The 19,729-nt window shown below is 36.3% G+C and overlaps 1 protein-coding gene across 1 annotated transcript in view; it reads right to left on the reverse strand.

Moving 5' to 3' along the window:
• FSIP2 (fibrous sheath interacting protein 2) overlaps positions 1-19,729 on the reverse strand; it is an 89,055-nt gene that overhangs the window by 45,795 nt on the left and 23,531 nt on the right. Inside the window, exons 12-14 of the mRNA XM_006142703.1 lie at positions 18,511-18,623; positions 16,168-16,225; positions 5,580-5,637 (exon numbers count right to left, since the gene is read on the reverse strand). Of these exons, the coding sequence (XP_006142765.1) occupies positions 5,580-5,637; positions 16,168-16,225; positions 18,511-18,623 (229 nt within the window). The remainder of the gene's footprint in view (positions 1-5,579; positions 5,638-16,167; positions 16,226-18,510; positions 18,624-19,729) is intronic.

Here is a 19,729-nt window from a genome sequence, read left to right on the forward strand (position 1 = left end):
AGGTCAGGTTAGTTTTTTCTGCTTGTTAAAGCATGATATAGTAGTAGCAAGACATTTGTCCAGGGCTTTCTACTAACCCTTTGCTACACTTTAAAATCTCATAGTCCCACCACTCCTTCTCCATATGTCACAGTGGGAAAAGACTATGGGAATAATATTTCAATAACAATATATATCCAATGTCAATGTTGATGTATTTCTTTGTGAATGACAATCTTCTATCATGTGTTCTAATTTGGTTTAGCATTATATATTAACAAGATGAAATGTTATGAATTATAATAAAAGAACAATCATGAAAATGATAGAAAACTGAAATCACAAAGTATATATTTGTTAAAATGATATCTAACAATTAAATTTTGATATGTTTTTATATATTTCCGAGAACAGGGGCTCTTTGTTGTTTTCTTCTTATTTTAGTAAAAAAAGATTGGCACTTTTCTTTCATCTTTTTTCTAGGCCTGAACTCTGCAATATCAAATTTAGTTTTCCCCAGTGACTAAAATTCAATTCTGAGGATCAGCTAAGTCAAAAATTTTATCATAAATCTTGGCACAGAAGAAAAATCTCACTGTTTTTTGTCTAAGAAATAGGGTTTAGTAGCAATAGTCCCTCCTCAGACAAGAATCTTTTTGCAACATAGATAGGAGTATGAAAGTTGATGTCAGTGACATGTTCTCTCTTATCCCCAAGTTTCCACAATTTTCTTCTTTCATATATTCGACAACCTATCAGACTCATTTTTCTGTACTCTCCTTGTTATAAAGTGAACACTAAATGGAACTTAAGGAATCCTATGTTTTCATTGATCCTCTTCTCAACAGACTTTCTGCTCTAAAAACATGTGTATAGATTCAAACAAAGCAAAGGTTAATGAATAAAATTAACAGAATAACTTAGAAAGCTGTATTGAGGCCACTATGAATTGTATTATGAGCTGTACTGAATTTTAATAAACAGATAAATTATGGAATCAGAGAGAATGGAAGAGTACAATTACCCAAAATACACTCCCCCATAAAGGCAAAGGATAAACTGGCAAAAATTACCTGAATTTCAGTTTTCAGAACTCTAGAATTAACCACATGCTTACTGCATTCCAGAGAATATTTGTTTAAAGACTTGGTGACTGTACATAAAATCAACATGGGGACCAGCAGTTGGCATAATGGCTATGTCTCTGGACCCCCATGTAGTTGACTGTGGTTCAAGTCCCAGACTCGGTGGCTTAAACTCACACCTGGCGCATGTGTGTACGTACCCAAGATCCTGAGAGGAGAATGGAGGAGAAGGGATTGTGGGGTGGCCATCCCCCCTGGGGGGTGATTTCTCGCTTTCTGACTCCCTGTCTCTCTCTTTCTGGTGAGCACACGTGCCCTATAGCAAAAACTTCTCCAGATATATACATATCTATATCTATATCGATCTATATATCTATCTATGTCTGTATATATAGATATATATAGAGAGATATAAATATATATATCTATATATAGAGAGATATAGATATAGATATATAGATATAGACATAGATATATTATAGATATATATGTTTTGCAGCATTTTAACTTTTATTTCCATCCTCTTTCTCCAGCTCTATGGTATCTTTGAAAAACAATATCCTGAAAACACTGTGGAATAGTTTCATTCATTTATGTGCTCTAACTAATATCTAAAATTCTACTTTGAACATAGTGGGTTCTAAATAATTTAATAAATTCTCATGGAAATTTTTGGTTCTGTGTCTAATTCTCTCTAATCCCAAATGAGGTGTATGGACAGGCCTAGAAACTGGTTCCTAGTTTCTCGCCTTCAAATTTTCTAGTAGATTGCTGTCAGATTTAATAATCATGTATGATAATTTGACTATAGTATCCCCTCTCCTCCCCATCAAACTGTCACCCCAAGAAATGAGTTACAAATTTCCAACCATTCTTCAGGCATTTGACTGACTGCCTTCTTTACTCTGCTACTCTTCACACCTTCTCTTAAAACAACATATAAATTTGCTCATTATGTAAATGCAGTGCTTATTGTTGCAACTATTTATTACTATTGCTCTGATATTTGTCTTCATTCCTCTTGATCCTAAATTTCCATCTCTATTTTCTAAACTTTCCTTTGTGTGTCTTTTATATTAACATTAAATGAACAAAAGAAACCAGCCAATTATCCATCCAACCAACCAACCAACCAACCAACAAACCAAAACAGGAGAATTATGCAATAGAGGTGAGGCAAGATAAAGTTAAATGATGTGATGTTATCACAGTAAAATATTATTAAGTCTGGAGTTAATTAGGAAAAGAGGAATTTGATATTGTGGGATGGGTAAAGTCAGACCAGGCAGTACTATTAACTGTGTTTTGTTGATACTCTGACCTGTTAGTCTAGGTAAATGTACAGCTGAAATTATCTCATTCCTATGACTGTGAAGGGAGTGGTAACAAAACTGCAGTTCAGGCATAGAATTTTTCAATCTAGCTGAGCTAAGATTTTGGATGACGAACTACCCAAAGTGTTTGTTATGAAAGATTCAAGTGTTTTGTTGTTCTGTATTCTTTAGTGAGGGGAGATGAAAATGCAGGAATTAAAACTTTAGAATGAGCCTCTCCTATAGACTTTTTAAACAATTACTGTTTTTATTTATTATTGTATGTGTTTGTGTGTGTGTGTGGGTGTTTTAGACAGGATCTCACTATGTCATTATCCATCTGTCTCAAAGTCCTGAGTAGTTGGAATCACAAGTATAAACCACCATGCCCGGCATTTTTTTTTTTTTTTAATTTACTCATTGATTCGTTTATTTATTTAAATTTTGATCAGAGAGGAACAGAGAGAGAGAGAGAGACAGAAAGTGAGAAAGCAAGCTGCCAGGTCCAGGACTCGAACCACGGTCGACTATGTGGGAGTGTCCAGCACTTTAACCACCACACCATCTGCTGATTTCCCAGATACCTGACTTTTTAGGGTAGACTAGGGTTCAAATCAGTGGACTCAGCATGTCGGTGTGAAGGATCCTGTGTGTGTTAATATGACTGAATGCTAACGTTTTTCTGAAGGGTCAAGTATTTATATTTCCAATAAATAATTTATTTTAAATAAATAAATAAATAAATAAAATGGTCACATGATCATTATTCTTCTTTCTTACTGTATTGTTTTAAAGTGAACTTTAAACTTCAGTCTGTTTCTTTTATTCTATATCTATTTACAGTGCTGTCTATACTGAAAACACTCAGTAACTTACATAAACTGATAATCAGCATTCTAAAGTCAAGATTCCTCTTGCTAGGAAGCTCAGTCTGGATATGACAACATCACTTGCACAACTCACCACTTAACTTTACCCAACCATTTACATAGAAATTTGGAGTGTGTGTAACCAGCAGGTGGCTTGGTGATTAGGTCACTGGATCTCACATGGCTAATTACATGGTTCAAGTCCCTGACCCAATAGTTTCAAAATCACATGAGGTGTATGTGCCTATCTGTCCAAAATCCCCAGAGGAGTCAAGAGGAGAAAGGGTTATGGCATGGCCATTCCTCCTGAGGGTGAGGTCTCATGTTCTTTCTCTCTCTCTGTCTTACTCTCTCTCTGGAGAGTGCATGCACCCTATAGCAAAACTGAGAATAAAGGAAATTCGAAGTGTGTGAAGTGAAATATATTACAAATCTCATTTGATTTGTTGCTTTTAACTGGGACCTGGGAAAAATGTGAGTATGTGGATATGTGTCTCACTGAGCGTGTGTGAAGACAGACGTGTGTGTGGAAGTGTTTGTCTGTTTGGGGACACAGAAGCAGTGAGTTAGGACTCTGATTGGAGAACTACCATGGCTACCACTGTTGCCATGGATCCCAATAATTCTCATTATGTTGGTTTAGGGTGCATGCTATCAGGACAGATTTCAAAGTTCATCTTGAGAAGAAGCTGCCAGGAGTGGCTGCTGCTGGACCCACAGTCTTGCGTCCCTGCTTGCTGCATCGGGAAGAACCCAGGAGCTGGGGTATTCTCCAAGTAGGCACTGGGGTATTCTCCTCCCTAAGACACTGTTGGAGCCATGAGCCTAAGTGCAGCTAACCCGAATGTGGCATGGGTTTTCTGTTGGGGCCCAGAGTCTAGGAACTGAGAAAATTACCAGGGAGACAGCTGTTACCTCCTACTCTGGACATCACTGGAACCATGAGCCTTAGACAGTCTGAGTAGTCTGTAGAATGGTGTTGACACTAAAATTTGGTGTCCAGATTTTGAAATATTTCCCAAAGAGTCAGCTCTTTCCTCGTGCCCCAGGCACCACTGGAACTTCAAAGCTTCTCGAGTCTAAACACAGTTTGGTGTGACCAGGAGCTGGGAGTTTCAAATGAGGATGGAGACAGGTGGCTGGGAAAACAGACTATAAAGGCTGATGGGATCATGATGCAGAATCTAAGACTGACTCACTGGGAGGAGCTGTGCAAACACCCCTACCATTGCTTACTTGAGGAAATGGATCAAGTGAGGACTAGAAATACCCACTTTAGCGTCTCTCTGGGAAGAAAGGCTAATAAACACTTTAAGAGTGAGCTCAGGGACCAGCAAGTGGTGTGGTGGTTAAGGTGCTGGACACTCCCACATGGCTGACCAGAGTTTGAGTCCTGAATCTGGTGGCTTGCTTTCTCACTTCCTCTCTCTCTCACTCTCAACCTCTGTCTTTCTCTGGTCACATTAACAAATAAATGAATAAATTAAATTAAATTAAATTAAATTTAAGAAAAAGAGTGAGCTCAGACTGGTGAAGTACAAGTAACACATGACAGGATTATCTGGAACACATCATATCTACTTGGAAGTGTATAGGAAGTATATAGAGTAGTCGACTTATTAAAATCAGTGAAGATCTCGAACAGTCACCTTTGTTCCCCCACACATTTTCTCTGGGGTAAGAAATGAGGAAAATGGGGCTCTGAAACTCTGAACCCCAAACAAAAGAGGAACTTAACTTCTGGTCCCTTTGAGCCAAAAGTGTCAAAGGCACATTAGAGACCTAGGCTATCCTTTCCCCTCTGGAAACACACAATCTACTTCAAAAATTTAAAGAAGTGAGTACTCTACTGGATACCTTAAAGTAGATGCAGAGACATAAGAAATATTAATACAACAACAGCAAAGATAACAAGAAGTACGATTGCTCACTTTCTGTCTCTCTGTCTCTCTCTGTATTTTAGCGAATGTGCACGCTCTATAGCAAAAACCTTTCAAAAAAAAAAAAAAAGGGAAAGAAATGAGTCTAGATCAAAGAAAGCTCCTTGAAGAGGAGGGTCTGGAATGGCTATGCTTAAAAAAGTGCATGAAGACCCAGGACCTAGGGGTAGTACAGAATCACAGTAGGGATGAAAGAGAAAAAGAAGAGGACAAACCTTCAATTTGTCCATGATTTAAGCTAAGTACCAAAAGATTGCAAAGACAAAGTTTTACTAAATACAAGTAAAACTACAAGAATGAATGATTCCACATAACAATTTGCTTCTGAACAGAATTCTTAAGTAATTGTTTAGATGTTGATTATAATTACGTAGTAATTTTTTAGATACTTACATATTTGCGAAAACTGGAGAAGAAAAAATACCGGGGGCTGTAGCTTGAGCCTGGGGTCCTATTTAGTAGAAAAAGAAAATTATATAGTCTTTCATTATAGTCTTTCATGTGTATACTATGTCCCACAGAATAACTTTCAATTTCTAAATATTTCATGCTTTCATGATATATGAGTGATAATATTAATAATATTACATGGAATAATATTATTGTATTGAATAATATATTATATTGAATGATATTACATGAACAATATACCCATGATGATATTCATCATATTTGATGAATTTTATTTCATGATAATATCAAATATTATGCCATTGGGAAAGTCATGACATATTTTCTTACACAAAAATGCATCACAACTTTCCCAATGACCCAATAGAATGTGCTGGTCATAGAAAGTAGTATTAATATTAGAACCTATTCAAAGTCAAGTTTAATTGCCAACCGCTGTTTCTCCATCAAAATGAGTAACTATAGGTATTGATGATGTATATAAAAAGTCTTACATCCTGTGAAACGTTTTTAGTTTTTGAAGGTATGTGCATGTGTGTTCATTTTGTGAAAGGAAGTAACTGAGATTAAGTGTTCACAGACCAGGGCCAGCCTTTGGTGTGGTGGTCAAGGTGCTGGACTCCCACATGTCTGAATGTGGTTCGAGTCTCAGACCCAGCAGCTTAAAAATCACGCTGGTCATGTGTACATAACAGCCCAAAATTCTACGAGAAGAATAGAGGAGGAGGGACTGTGGCATAGACTGGTGATGATTTCTCACTTTCCCTCTCTTTAATTCTATCTCCCTCTCTTCAGTGAGCAAACGCACCACGTGGCAAACAAAGAAACAAACAAAAAAAAAACACCTTAGGAGGAAAAAAAAGAGTTCACAGTTCACAGAGCTAAGAAACTAAATGTAAAAATAATACTACTTTAAAAACAAACTCTTTTGTGTTTTTCAACAATATACTAGATAAATATCTCTTTTTAGCAAATTAAATACAGACACACAGAATTAAAAGTTCAAAACCCAAGAAAGTAGCTAACTTAATCATAGGGACAAGTCTGGAGTTGAATATTACATCCCAAAATTTAATCGGGAAGATCAGACCACAACAGAAGATAGATTAGGTACAAGAGACTTAACTGGTGAAACAGAATTTTATGACTTTTGACCAAAACATTGCTGATTTTCTTCTAGGCTTTGTTTTTCAGTTTTAAGGATTTTGTTCCTGTCTTGAGCTGCCAATAGGTTTATGTATTTACTATTTGAACAGAATCCTAACCTGTTTCCTTGCTTTAAGTTTTAAGCAAAGTTTCTTAGCATTTCTTTGATTTATTTTAGCCCAAACTGCTTTTCTTGAAATTAAAAAATATAATAAAAAATGCCTATTAAATGACCGTAGTAAGCTATATAGCATCAGCTAGGTGCTACTTTATAGTATATTCCTTCTCCTCAGAGTTTCGCGCCTGAAGTCAGACAGGTATTCACAGATGTATATATTTCAATAGCTAAATTTGCTATTGAAAGTAGTTAGATTATTTAAGAAATTTTGTGATTCAATAAAATGTGGGGAAAAAAGGAATGGAAAACAACTGTAGACACCAGCGATAGTGTGGGAGGAGGGTGGGAAATGGCAGAGTGTGAGAAATAGAGGTAAAATATATATGTATATGAAACGAGAAATGGAAAATTATCGATGATAGCATTTATGATTAAGCCACTATGCAGTATCTTCTGGATGGGAAATCACATTTTGTATGCTGTGATGATATTCAGTGAATGAATATAAAATTATTTAACTAATTAAAAATAAAAAAATAAAAAATAAAAATAAAAATTACTTCTTCAAAAATATTGCCTAGAATTTAGTATAGATCATCAAAATTGTACTCTTAAAAACAGCTCAAATTTATTTATTTTTTTTTATTTTTGGAGAAGTTTTTGTTATAGGGTGCATGTGTTTGCCAGAAAAACAGAGACGGAGAGACAGTAAGCTAGAAATCACCCCTGGGAGAATGGCCACGCTTCAATCCCTTCTCCACCATTCTCCTCTCAGGATCTTGGGCATGCACGCACATGCGCCTGGTGTAAGTTTAAGCCACTGGGTCCGGGACTTGAATCACAGTCAACTACATGGGAACCCATCGACATAGACATTATGCTAACGGCTGGTCCCCAAAACAGCTCAACTTTCAAAGAGAGGGAAAAGAATTTGAAAGTAAGTAAGCAAATAAATAGATAAATAAAAATCTGTGGTAACACAAATCTAGAGTAAAATGCAAATGCTGATACCTGTCCTAGGGCATTAGCCATGCCTACAAAGTCATTATTTGGTGAGACAATGAGATGACCTAATGGTTGGTTACATCACTGGACTCCCACATGGTTAACTGCAGTTTGAGTCCCAGACCCAGTGGCTTAAAACTCATGCTAGGTGTGTGTGCATGCATGCTCTAAATGGCCAGAGGAGAAGGGAGAAGAAGGAATTGAGGCATGGTCATTCCTCCTGGGGGTGGGGGGAGGGGGTGATTTCTCACTTTCTGTCTCTTTGTCTCTCTGTCTTTCTGGCAAGTGCACATGCACAATAGCAAAAATCTCTGTAAATAAATAAATAAAAATATTATTTGGTAAGAGGATTTAAAATAAGGCATCAGGCTAATAATAGATGGGTGCTTTATTTTTAAAGCTCCTAAAACATATATAGTATCTCAGAACCAGCCCTGTAGCCTAGAAACTCAGAAAACCAGATCTCACATTTGAACCAACTGTGATTCAATTCTGGTCACTGGAGCCTGAAAAACACAGCCAGTGCCAAGGTGCATGTGTGTCCAAGAGCTCAACATGAAGGAGAAATGGAGGAGTAGAAATTGCAGCGTGACGATATCCAACTGGTCCCCCACTCTCTCTGTCTCTCTCTGTGAGTGCGAGTACCTTCTGGATATTACATACATTATCCTGTAGAGCAATACAGTTGATAAAAGAATCATCTAAATAAATAAATGTTAAACAATACCACTGAATAGCACAAATAAATCATTGGCTTTTGACTGTGAGTAGAGAGGGAGCAGGAGAAGATACACATCACTAAGAATTCATAATCATAGACCACCTTGTATATAATTATAAGTTTTAAATTACTTGAACTTGTGCTATTCATAGAATTCCAAGTGAGAATTTAATTTAAAATGGGCCAGTGTTTATGCTCCTTCAGATGCATCGAAGCATCATGAAAAGGTCCTATAAAGCAATATAGAAGACTTCTATGACTTTAGGTGGGCAAAAATTGCTAATGTAAGACAGATGGTCATACTGGACTACATGGAAAAGAAAATATTCTCTTTGTGAAAATTTATATTAAAGAGAGGTTAAAAGCAAGTCATAAATTAAGAGTAAGACATTTTTCCATCCATGCATGCAATAAACAAGAGATCTTATCTGGATTGCAAAGAACTCATACAAACCCATTGCACAGACAATCAACTAAAATGAAAAAAGAAAATAGAATAGGTTCTTTATAAATATTATATTCATTCAGGGACCATAGCTGGCATAATGGCTATGTCACTGGACTCCCGTGTAGTTGACCGCAGTTCGAGTCCTGGACCCAGTGGCTTAAACTCACAACGAGCACTTGTGTGTACTTGCTGAAGATCCCAAGAGGAAAATGGCGGAGAAGGGATTGCAGCATAGCCATCCCTCCCTGGTGGGGAATTCCTTGCTTTCTGTCTCTCTGTCTCTCTCTGTTCTTCTGGTGAGTGCATGTGTCCTATATAAAACCCTCTCAAAAAAAAAAAAAAAGAAATATTACATTCATTCATTCAATTAAAAACCATATAAAAGGATGCTCAGTTTTATTAGGCAGCAAGAAGTTAATCATTAAAATCACTATAATACAAACCCATATAAATGATGAAAGTTTAAAATAAAGAAAATAATGAAGTGTTGGTGAGAAAGTATATCCATAGTAATTCTCACATACAGTTCACAGAAATCAAACTTTATAAATCCATTTCAAAAATCCTTTTGGCAGTCTCACTGAATTGAACACAAACATATTACAGGACCCAGAAATTGCATTACTAGCATATATGTAATAGAAATGCACATATATGTGTGCCAAAATAATATGAATGGGAATGTTCAAAGAAGACCCTTACATAATGCCCAAAGACTGAAAATAATACATTTCTCAACAGAAGAATGAATAGATTGTGATTGATTCAGATAATGGATTATTATATAAGGAAGACCTGGATGACCTAGCGCTATAAGCAACAACTTGGACTACAATCTCTCTAACACAACAATGACAAAAAGAAGTAGCAAAAGCAAACCAAAGCACATGCATGCCTACAGAATACCACTTACATCATCAAATTTTGTTTTTATTCACTGATATCCATATTTATTCAGTTTTACTTAAAAAATGAAAATATTGGGACCAGCAGATGGTGCCATGCTTATGTTGCTTGATTCCCACATAGTTGACCGTGGTTCAAATCCTGAACCTGGTAGCCTAAAACTCATTCTGGGTGGATCTGCATATGTGCCCAAAATCTCGAGAGGTGAATGGAGGAAAAGGAACTGTGGCATGGTTGGGGGATGATTTCTTGCTTTCTCTCTCTTGAGAATGAAAAAAAAATTCAAAATAATTAATTTTTGAAAATCAATGTCAATGTGTAAGGTTTACTCCATATAATTTGGATTACACAAACTGTTAGTGGTGACAAAAGATTGTATGCTTTTATATTTTAATATTATAACATCTTATATTAATTAATTAATACAGGATAATACCTTTGTTTGCTTTTGATTTTTGCCATAGGGCATGAGTGCTCTCCAGAGAGAGAAAGAGAAAATGAGAAATCACCAAGTTTGAAAACAGCTAAAACTCATCAATATAATTATGTTAGAAAACAGGATAGTAGTCCAGGATAAAGAGGTTATTAAAGGGTGCGAGGTAAGGGAGGCTTCTGAGATCCTGGTAATGTTACATATCTTGATTGGGATAGGGCTTCACTGGTGCATTCATTTTGTGATATTTTCTTAAAAGCTTATTTTTTCGTTTCACGAGAGATACATGCACAGTGGAGGAGGATGGAGAGAGAGGGAGGGGAACATTCAACAGAATGTCATGCTGTGATTCTCTCCTCAGCTTTCCCAGAGAACCAGGATCATAGGTGTGTATCTGTATTAAGCATATGCATACGTATTGACTTGGGAACCAAACCCCCATCTTCCATATGATTTTTTAAAAGTACAACTAACAAGGACCAGCAGATGTCATAACGGTTATATTTTTGAATTTCCACTTAGTCAACCATGCTCTAAATCCTGGACCCAGTGGCTTAAAACTGCCTCCAGGCATGTGTGCATGCATGCTTAAGGTCCTGAGAGGAGAATGGAAGAGAAGCAACCGAGATCTGGCCATCTCCCCAGGGGATGATTTCTCGCTTTCTTCTTCTGTGTCTCTCCAGCAATCGCACATGCCCTTCAGCAAAAATCTCCCTTAAAATAATAATAATAATAATACAACTACTTAAGTAGATGCAAAACAAAAACAAAATTCAAGACAAGAAGTAAATAAAACAAAATTCAACATCTTCAGAATAAAAATTCATAACAGGTTAAGAATTTAAAACCATGTCCTTTGTATGTTATCATTGGGTACATTTTTCTTCAAAGTTCTGTAAAACTTACTGGTGAAGCTCTCTGAGCTAGGATTTTTGTTAATAATTAATGTAGTTAATTATAGACAGGGTTGCACTATCATGAGCCACCTGCCTCAGCCTTCTAACTAAGCACAGGCAGGCAGCACCATGCGAGCTCTTCTGTGATAGTCATGTTATGTTTCTCAGGTCAGCCTTACCCCTTCTTTCCAAAATAGAACAGGAGATCCTAAGTCAAACGGCTAACAATTAGACATCTAAGAACATAACTGATAGATATAATGTAGAGTGTATATTGGTTCTGTTCTTTCTTAAATGCATCCCTTACATAATTTTTAATAAATAAAATGCTTTTCCAAATTCATGTATAGTTTCCTAATTCTTGAGAAACACTAAAGATTTTTATCTTGTGTCCAGTTACCTTACCAAGATGTCCTATTTTGGGCTACTACAAATATTTTTTATTAATATTCCTTTTTTTAGCATTTTTTATCCCAGTGTTTATACTCACTTTAATATCTTGTCTCCCAATAATTACTAAAACTCTCAAAATTATGTAACCATGGTTTCTGTAATACATTAATATTTCTTATTCCCTCCCTTCTGGAAACTCTGGATTTAATTCATTCTATTTTTTAGTTCCACAAGGTATAAGTTTGGGTTGTTTAAGTTCTTTCTTTTTGAATATTAAGCATTTATTGTTATAAACTTCCCTCATTAAACTACCTTTGCTCCATTTAAAATATTTTAGGATGTTAGTTTTCATTTCTGTTTGTCTTAAAAAGCTTTTTGAATTGCATTTTAATTTCCTTTTTGACCCAATAGTTGTTCAAGAGTGTGTTATTTAGTTTCAACACATTTTCTGGTTTTCTTGCTATTATTGATTTTTATATACATTCTGTTGTGGCTAAAAAAGATATTTGAAATGGTTTCAATAATCTTAAATTTGCTGAGACTTGTTTTGTGAGCTAACATATGACTTGTCTTGGAGAAAATTCCACATATGCTTGAGAAGAATGTGAAGTTTTCTGTTGTCAGTTAAAAGGCTTTGTGTATATGTGCTAAGTCTATTTGGCATACAGAAGTGAAATCAGGTTTAATTACAAGTGATATATGATTACATACATAGAAAACCCTAAAGCAGGGGTCCTCAACCCCTGGACCACACAGTGGGGGTGAGCAGTGGGAGAGCAAACTAGGCTTTGTCTGTTTCCAGTTACTCCCTATCACCCACATTGCCACCTGGGCTCTGCCTCCAGGCAGATTATCAGGTGTATTGGATTCTCATTGTAGTGTGAAACTACTGTTGTGTGATTGTTTCATCATACACTACGATGTATAGTGGTAGAAATGGGGTGCATGATGGCTATGTTGTACGTGGGTCATCCCTGGACCAATATGCCCATCCCTGTCATGGAGGGATTGCCTTCAGTGAGGCTCTCTCTGGTACTGGGAAGGTTGGGAACCAAAACTCAACAACAACGACGACAACAACAGAACAAAAAACAAACAAACAAAACTTTGCAGAAATAATACATTCAGTAAAGTTGCAAGATACAGGGCCCCATGGCTTGGGGATTAAAGGAGTCAGCTTACATAGCCTACTATGTGGTTCAAATCTTAACCCCAGCAATTTGAAAAACATGTTAGGCATGTGCATGTGCTTGCCCCAAATACTGACAGGATGGAGAATTAGAGAAGGGAATGCAGTGTGAGCATGCCCCATTTGGAGATGTGTGTGCTTTCTCTCTCTCCATCTCTTGCTGTTTCCCTGTCTCTATATCTAGAAAGGACACACACACACACACACACACACACACACCCCTTTGCCAATTAAAAAAACAGTTACAATGTACAAAATGAATATACAAAAGTCTACTGTGTTTCTATAAACAAAATATCCAAAAAAGAATTTAAGAAACAATCCCATTCACAAAGCCAACAAAAGAATGAAATACTTAGGAATAAGCTTATTAAAGATGTGAAATACCTGTACACTGAAAATTACAGAACATTGATAAAGGAATTGAAATTGATGCAGTTGAATGGAAAAACATATTATGTTTATGAACTAGAAAAATACAGTCAAATGTGTAGAAGCCTAAAATGATCTATGAATTCAATGCAATCCCTACTGAATTATGAATAACACCATTTATTCATTTATTTATTTATTTTGCCAGAGAGAGAGAGAGAAAGTGAGAAAGCATCTCCCCGGGGGATGATCATACCATAATCCCTTATTAATTATTCCCAATTCGGTGACTTTAGACTCAAACACACACATGTACACATATACCCTTTAGGCATGTTTTTCAAGCCTCTGGGTCTGGGACTCAAACCATAGTTGGCCTTGTGGTATTCAGCCACTTTAATCACAGTGCCACCACCTGGCCCCTCAGTGATATTCTTTTCATAAATAGAAAAAATAATTCTAAAATTCATGTACCACAAAGAGCCTTCAATAGCTAAGGCACTCTTGAGCAAGAAGAATAAAGTTAGAGGATTAACATCCCTCATTTCAAAATATAATAGTTGATAAAATAGTCTGATACTAGCATAAAATCATACACAAAAAGCAACAGAATAGAACACAGAACCCAGAAATAAATATATGCATTTATAGTAACTGGTTTTTGAAAAATATGTCAAGAAAAACAATAGGAGATAATGGTTTCTTCAATAAGTGTTTTTGGATATACTACATATCCATACACTGAAGAATTAAATTGGGACCAGCAGTTAGCGTAATGGCTATGTCGCTGGACTCCCACATAGTCGACCGTGGTTCACGTCCCAGACCCGGTGGCTTAAACTCATGCTGGGCACGTGTGCGTGCATGCCCAAGATCCTGAGAGGAGAATGGAGGAGAAGGGATTGCAGCGTGGCCATCTCCCCTGGGGGGTGATTTCTTGCTTTCTGTCTCTCTGTCTCTCTCTGTCTGTCTGGTGAGCGCATGCGCACTATAGCAAAAACCTCTCCAAAAAAAAAAAAAAAGGAATTAAATTATACTCTTATCCAAAAAAGAAAAATAAATGGAGAAAAGTCTTAAATGTAAGACCTTACATCATGAAGCAGCTAAACGAAAACAAAGAAAAAAAGCTTATCTACATTGGTCTGGACAATAATTGTTGGATATGACAACAAAACAGAAGCGACATAAGTAAAATTAGATGTGTCATTTTATCAAACTAAAAGTCTTTTTCACAGCAATGGAGATAATCAAAAGAGTGAAAAGCAACTTCCAGAACTCTAGAAAATATTTTCAGAATATATATATATATATATGTATATATATATATGAGATTAAAATCTAAAATATGTAAGTACTGAAACTATTAATTAGCCCACTCAATAAAAGAAACCAAACCAAGATCAAATAAACGAGCAAAAACCAAGCAATAATAACACATAAATCTGCTTAACAAATTAATTAATTAATTAAACGGGGTCTGGTCCCATAGCACAGTGGTAAAGTACTGTACATGGAAAGTTTTTATCCTGCAGTTCTAGTACCTACCCAGGTAGCTTGGAAAACCTAAGAAAAAGTGATGGAGGAAAAGAAATTGCAGTGTGTTCATGCCCAAACTGGAAACAGGAAATGGAATTTTCTCTTTCTCTGGTGAGTGCACGCTCACTGGAAATAAAAAATAATTAAGTGGGAACCAGCAGTTAGCGTAATGGCTATGTCGCTGGATTCCCACGTAGTCGACCACGGTTCGCGTCCTGGAACCAGTGGCTTAAAACTCACGCCGGGCGCGTGTGCGTGCCTGTCCACGATCCTGAGAGGAGAATGGAGGAGAAGGGATTGCGGCGTGACCATCCCCCCTGGGAGGTGATTTCTCGCTTTCTGTCTCTATGTCTCTCTCTGTCTGTCTGGCGAGCGCACGTGCCCTATAGCGAAAATCTCTCAAAAAAAAAAAAATTAAGTAAAAAATATTTTTCAAAAGAACAAAGACCTTAATAGACTGGTTATATTTTTTCAAAGAAGGTATATAAATTTCCAAAGTATATGTAAAAACGCTCAACATCTCTAACCATCAGGAAAATGCAAATCAAAACCACAATGAAATATCACCTCATACCTATTAGAAAGATTATTATCAAAGAGAGCCATACTGATAGCAATTCTAAAAGATTAAAGTCCTACATGTCAAAATCCTAAAAACTGAATCTTGAAAACCACAAATCTCATTTTAAAAAAAAGAAAGCCTATATTTAGGTAAGTAGCATACTAAAAGTGCGGGACAGGATTAGTACAAATTTCCCCCTCTCTTTTATATTGTCAACATTATTTTAAACAATTTGCTACATTACCCACTTCATCTCATCATTTCCCGTACTGGATGTATAAATTCTATAAAGACTTGGAGAGCATTGCTGAGCAGCAGGACAATACTCCACTACAGATGACCTGCCCTCAATATATTCCGTTTTAAATTGTCAACCACACCTCAGTAAAGTCAGATTAGGAGAGGACGTGGCTAAAAAAGCAGAAAACAATAAGTGTGAGCATAAACACCTTAAAAATGACCTTTCAGTTTTGGTTGTCAGTATTAGTGCTAATGCATTAAAAATAACAAAAAGATAAGAAAATGAAAAATAGCTCATTCTTCATTTCTGAAGTGTGGTCTCTTCTATAAAAGTGTCCTTGACTGTCCTAGATAGACTTTGTATCTTTGCTGTATTTCTTCTGACTTTCATACATGTCTATCTTATTGTACTTATCATATTTTGCTGTGCTTATAGCTATGGCTGTCTCCCTGCTATACTCTAACAGCCCCGAGTAAAATTCAGGCTGTTGTCTGTATGTTCAATACTTAGCACCATACCTAGTATAAAACAAAAACTCAATAAATTTTAGCTGAAAGAATGAATAGATGGTATGATGTACTCAATAATTGTTGCTAATGCTTACCTGATTCACAGAGGAAGCTTGATCTCTTGTTTCGTCTGTTCCAATCGGCATTTGTCTCCTGCATAATTCATAGTAACAAAACAAACAGATGCCCAAAGATTTTTTTTTTAGACTTTGAAAATCAAATATTATTTCTATGTGTAAAATAAACTAAGATTTTGAAAACTTAAATGCTAATTTATAAGAAACTTACATGTTTTATTATGTTTATATTACATCAATTATTTACAGAACTCAAAAGTTTGTAGTTGTGTCTTAGGGTGTTCACAAGACCACTCACACATCTGGTGATCTTTGAAGAATTTATTACTTGGCATATAGCAGTACTCAACTCTAAGACTCATTATAATACAAGGACACGCACTAGGGCAAGTAAAGGGAAAAGATACAGGCTGAGTTTGGAGAAATCCATGCAGTCTTCCCCTTGTTCTCTTTGATAATAGGAGCTACTTGAGTTTGCTCTTTTCTCCAACAATAAAAAATTCAGCAATACATGCACATTTCTGCTCAAAAAAGTCCATTAGAAGAAACCCATCACTCAAAAGTTTTTTTTTTTTTGAAGCCTGTTTAGGTAGGCACCCTCTGCCTTAGCATATCCTCAAATTCTAGACTCTCAGAAGAAAACCAAGTGTTAAATGAGAATCACATCTTCTCAGTAAGGGGGAGCTTCATAACTGGGTAGAAAGCTTTCCCAGTCAGCTTCTCAGACATCAACCAAAGGCTGACAGATTTTGTAAGAAAACCCTTGTAAAGATAGCCATCTCAGGGCCATCAGGTGATTTGGTGGTTAAGGCACCCACACGACTTGCCGTGGTTCGAGTCCTGGACCTGGCAGCTTGAAAATCTCACCGGGCATGTGTGCATGCATGAGTACCCAAAATCCCAGGAGGAGAATGGAAAAGTAGGGATTGAGCCATGGCCATCTTCCCTTGGTGGTGATTTCTCACTTTCTCTTTCACTCTCTCTCTCTGTCTCTTTATCTCTCAGATAGATAGATAAATAAATAATAAATAAATAAAAGTAGCCATCTCAAACCTGCAATGTCACTTCTTTTCTGCACAATACTATTCATCGGCACACTAAAACTGATCACCTGTGAAATGCACTGATTAGCAATAGACTGATTAGTCTACTCAAGGGGAAAAGAGTAGCTGTATATTTTTAATGAAGCTAGCAATAGGAATAACGTGTAAGTAGAAATAAAAAGCAGAGAGCAGGCTCTCAATACATGGACATGGTTCTCTACACTTGTCCAAGAATTTACCCTGCTCTAGCAAGCAGGTCCCGTGCAATAGATTTCTTTTCTTTCCATGTTTGAGAGCTGAAAGCAAGTCACCAGAAATAAACCTTCTGACAGAGGTAGGCTGTGTATAACATGTTGGAAAACAGAATGTAAATATTTACAATAAAATGCTCAATCTATTTCTCGTAATAAATCAGATATTTGTGGACATTTGGTACTCATGTGGAATTAATATAATGGCAAAGTCAGAAATGTACATATTACCAGAAACAGTTAGTAAGAACAATTAGACAAAGCTTTCAATTTTTTCCTTTTTAAGTAAAGGACTTAAAATATGTTCAGTAATATGACTACTTGAAATGTTAAAGTCGTTATGGAATTTTCTTTCTAGCATAGCTCATTTTCTTAACGTAGTTAATGGGATACTGACATAAGCAGAACAATGAGCTATGCCCAATACACACTTGTTGAATGTTCATTTATAATAAAGCCACATACAGACGGCATATTTTGGTAAACATACTACATTTTAGCAATTATATATAACAATTATAATTATTATGCACTATAAGACATGAAAAATGATACCTTTTCAATTTAACTTAATCATGGAGCAGTTATTTGGAAATAATTTCCAGTGTACTCCTATTTCAAACCAAGGTTAATTCCTTAACAAATTTGAACCAGTTAATGCTATGCTAGCAATAGAACCAAAAACATGGCTTTGATTCCTATGATGACAAGTTGGCAGCTAACAGAGGAAAATCTATTTCATGGTCATAGGCTGTACTCTGAATCTTTGTTGGTAACTTTCCAACAGCAGATAACTGATCATTGGTCCCAAACTACTGAATCAGCACCAATAAAAGTCAAAGAACCCTAACTGGGTCCTTCCACTGAAGGCTGCAGGTATGTACTGTGAACTGCTGTCTTGTGATTTGCACTTGGGTAGACTCTCTTAGGATTGCTAAAATTTCTATTATGGTATAATTAATTTCTGTATGCTTACTTAAAGAATTTCATTTTTGTATCCCAATGAGACTGTAAGATCATATCCCATTTAGTTTGTTTATATTTGAAGTAAAATAAATAATACATACCTCTTCTTTTGGACGATTAAGATTCAAAAGTGATACTGAGGGCCTGGGAAAATTTTTTGTGGGTGAGGTTTGAGCTGAAACAATTGATTCTCGAGCTGACATGTTCGTATCTCCTAGAGAAAGAAGAAATTTATTTGTTTATTTATTTTTCTTTATGAGGAAGAGAGATGTAAAGAGAAGGCAAAGGGGAAAAAGGAGACAAAAGAGATAGGTATTTTTGTCAGTCTTACTATGTTAGCCTTCTAATTACCTAGGATTACTAACTCACAGCACTACACCCAGAGTTTTCAAGCTGGCCCAGAAATCAACCCAGATGTCTCCCCATGCAGATGCCAGCAGTGTTACCATGGACGGGACAAAAAAGAAAACTTTAATTAATGAGACAATAATACTGCTAGAAAAAGGTGACTTCTAATTTATAGCATTGCTCCAATATTCTGTCTGCTCAGCTACTGTAATGACTGGGATTACTATATTTAGGGACTCATTTGAATTAAGAAAGAATAAATAACAAGAATAACATGACTTTTTTGATGCTTCCTGCTTACAAGTTTCCAGCTGTTCACTACTGCCTTCAGAGACAAGTCTGAAACTCTGATTCTAGTTTATTTATCTTTACAAATCTTGTTGTATTAGTAGATAATTTTAACAATCTTTGTTGTTAAATTTATTTCATCGTCTGCAACTGAACATAGTCCCTGCCATAATTAACTGTTTGCCTTTTGTTGAAGTAGGCAGTGAGAAATCACTAATGAGTTGAATAGGGAAACAAACAATGGTAAGACTGCTCTCGTAGCAAAATATATGGTGGGCTAAAAAAGAGGAAAAATAACTTAGAAAAATGTTATTGTAATAGTCAAGAACAAAGGAAAAATAGGGGCCAGGAGGTGGTGTGGTAATTAAAGCACTGGACTCTGACATGGCCAACTGTGGTTCAAGTCTGGACCTGGTGGTTTGAAATTAATGCCAGGAATGTGTGTGTTTGCATGCCCCAATCCCAGGAGGATAATGAAGAGAAGGGATTGTGATGTGGCCATCCCCCCACAGAGTGATTTCTCACTTTCCCTCTCACTGTGTCTCTCTAGCAAGCACACACATACTAGGACAAAAACGTGAAAGAAAAAAGCAGTGAAAATGGAAAAGAGTGGCGTGCTGAATAAAAGGAGGTAGATTAGACATAAAATGAAAATGTGAAGATGGCAAAAAAGAGCAAACAAGT

Source organism: Tupaia chinensis, unplaced genomic scaffold, assembly GCF_000334495.1.
Source record: "Tupaia chinensis unplaced genomic scaffold, TupChi_1.0 Scaffold000079_1, whole genome shotgun sequence".
In the NCBI taxonomy this organism is placed as follows: Eukaryota; Metazoa; Chordata; class Mammalia; order Scandentia; family Tupaiidae; genus Tupaia; species Tupaia belangeri.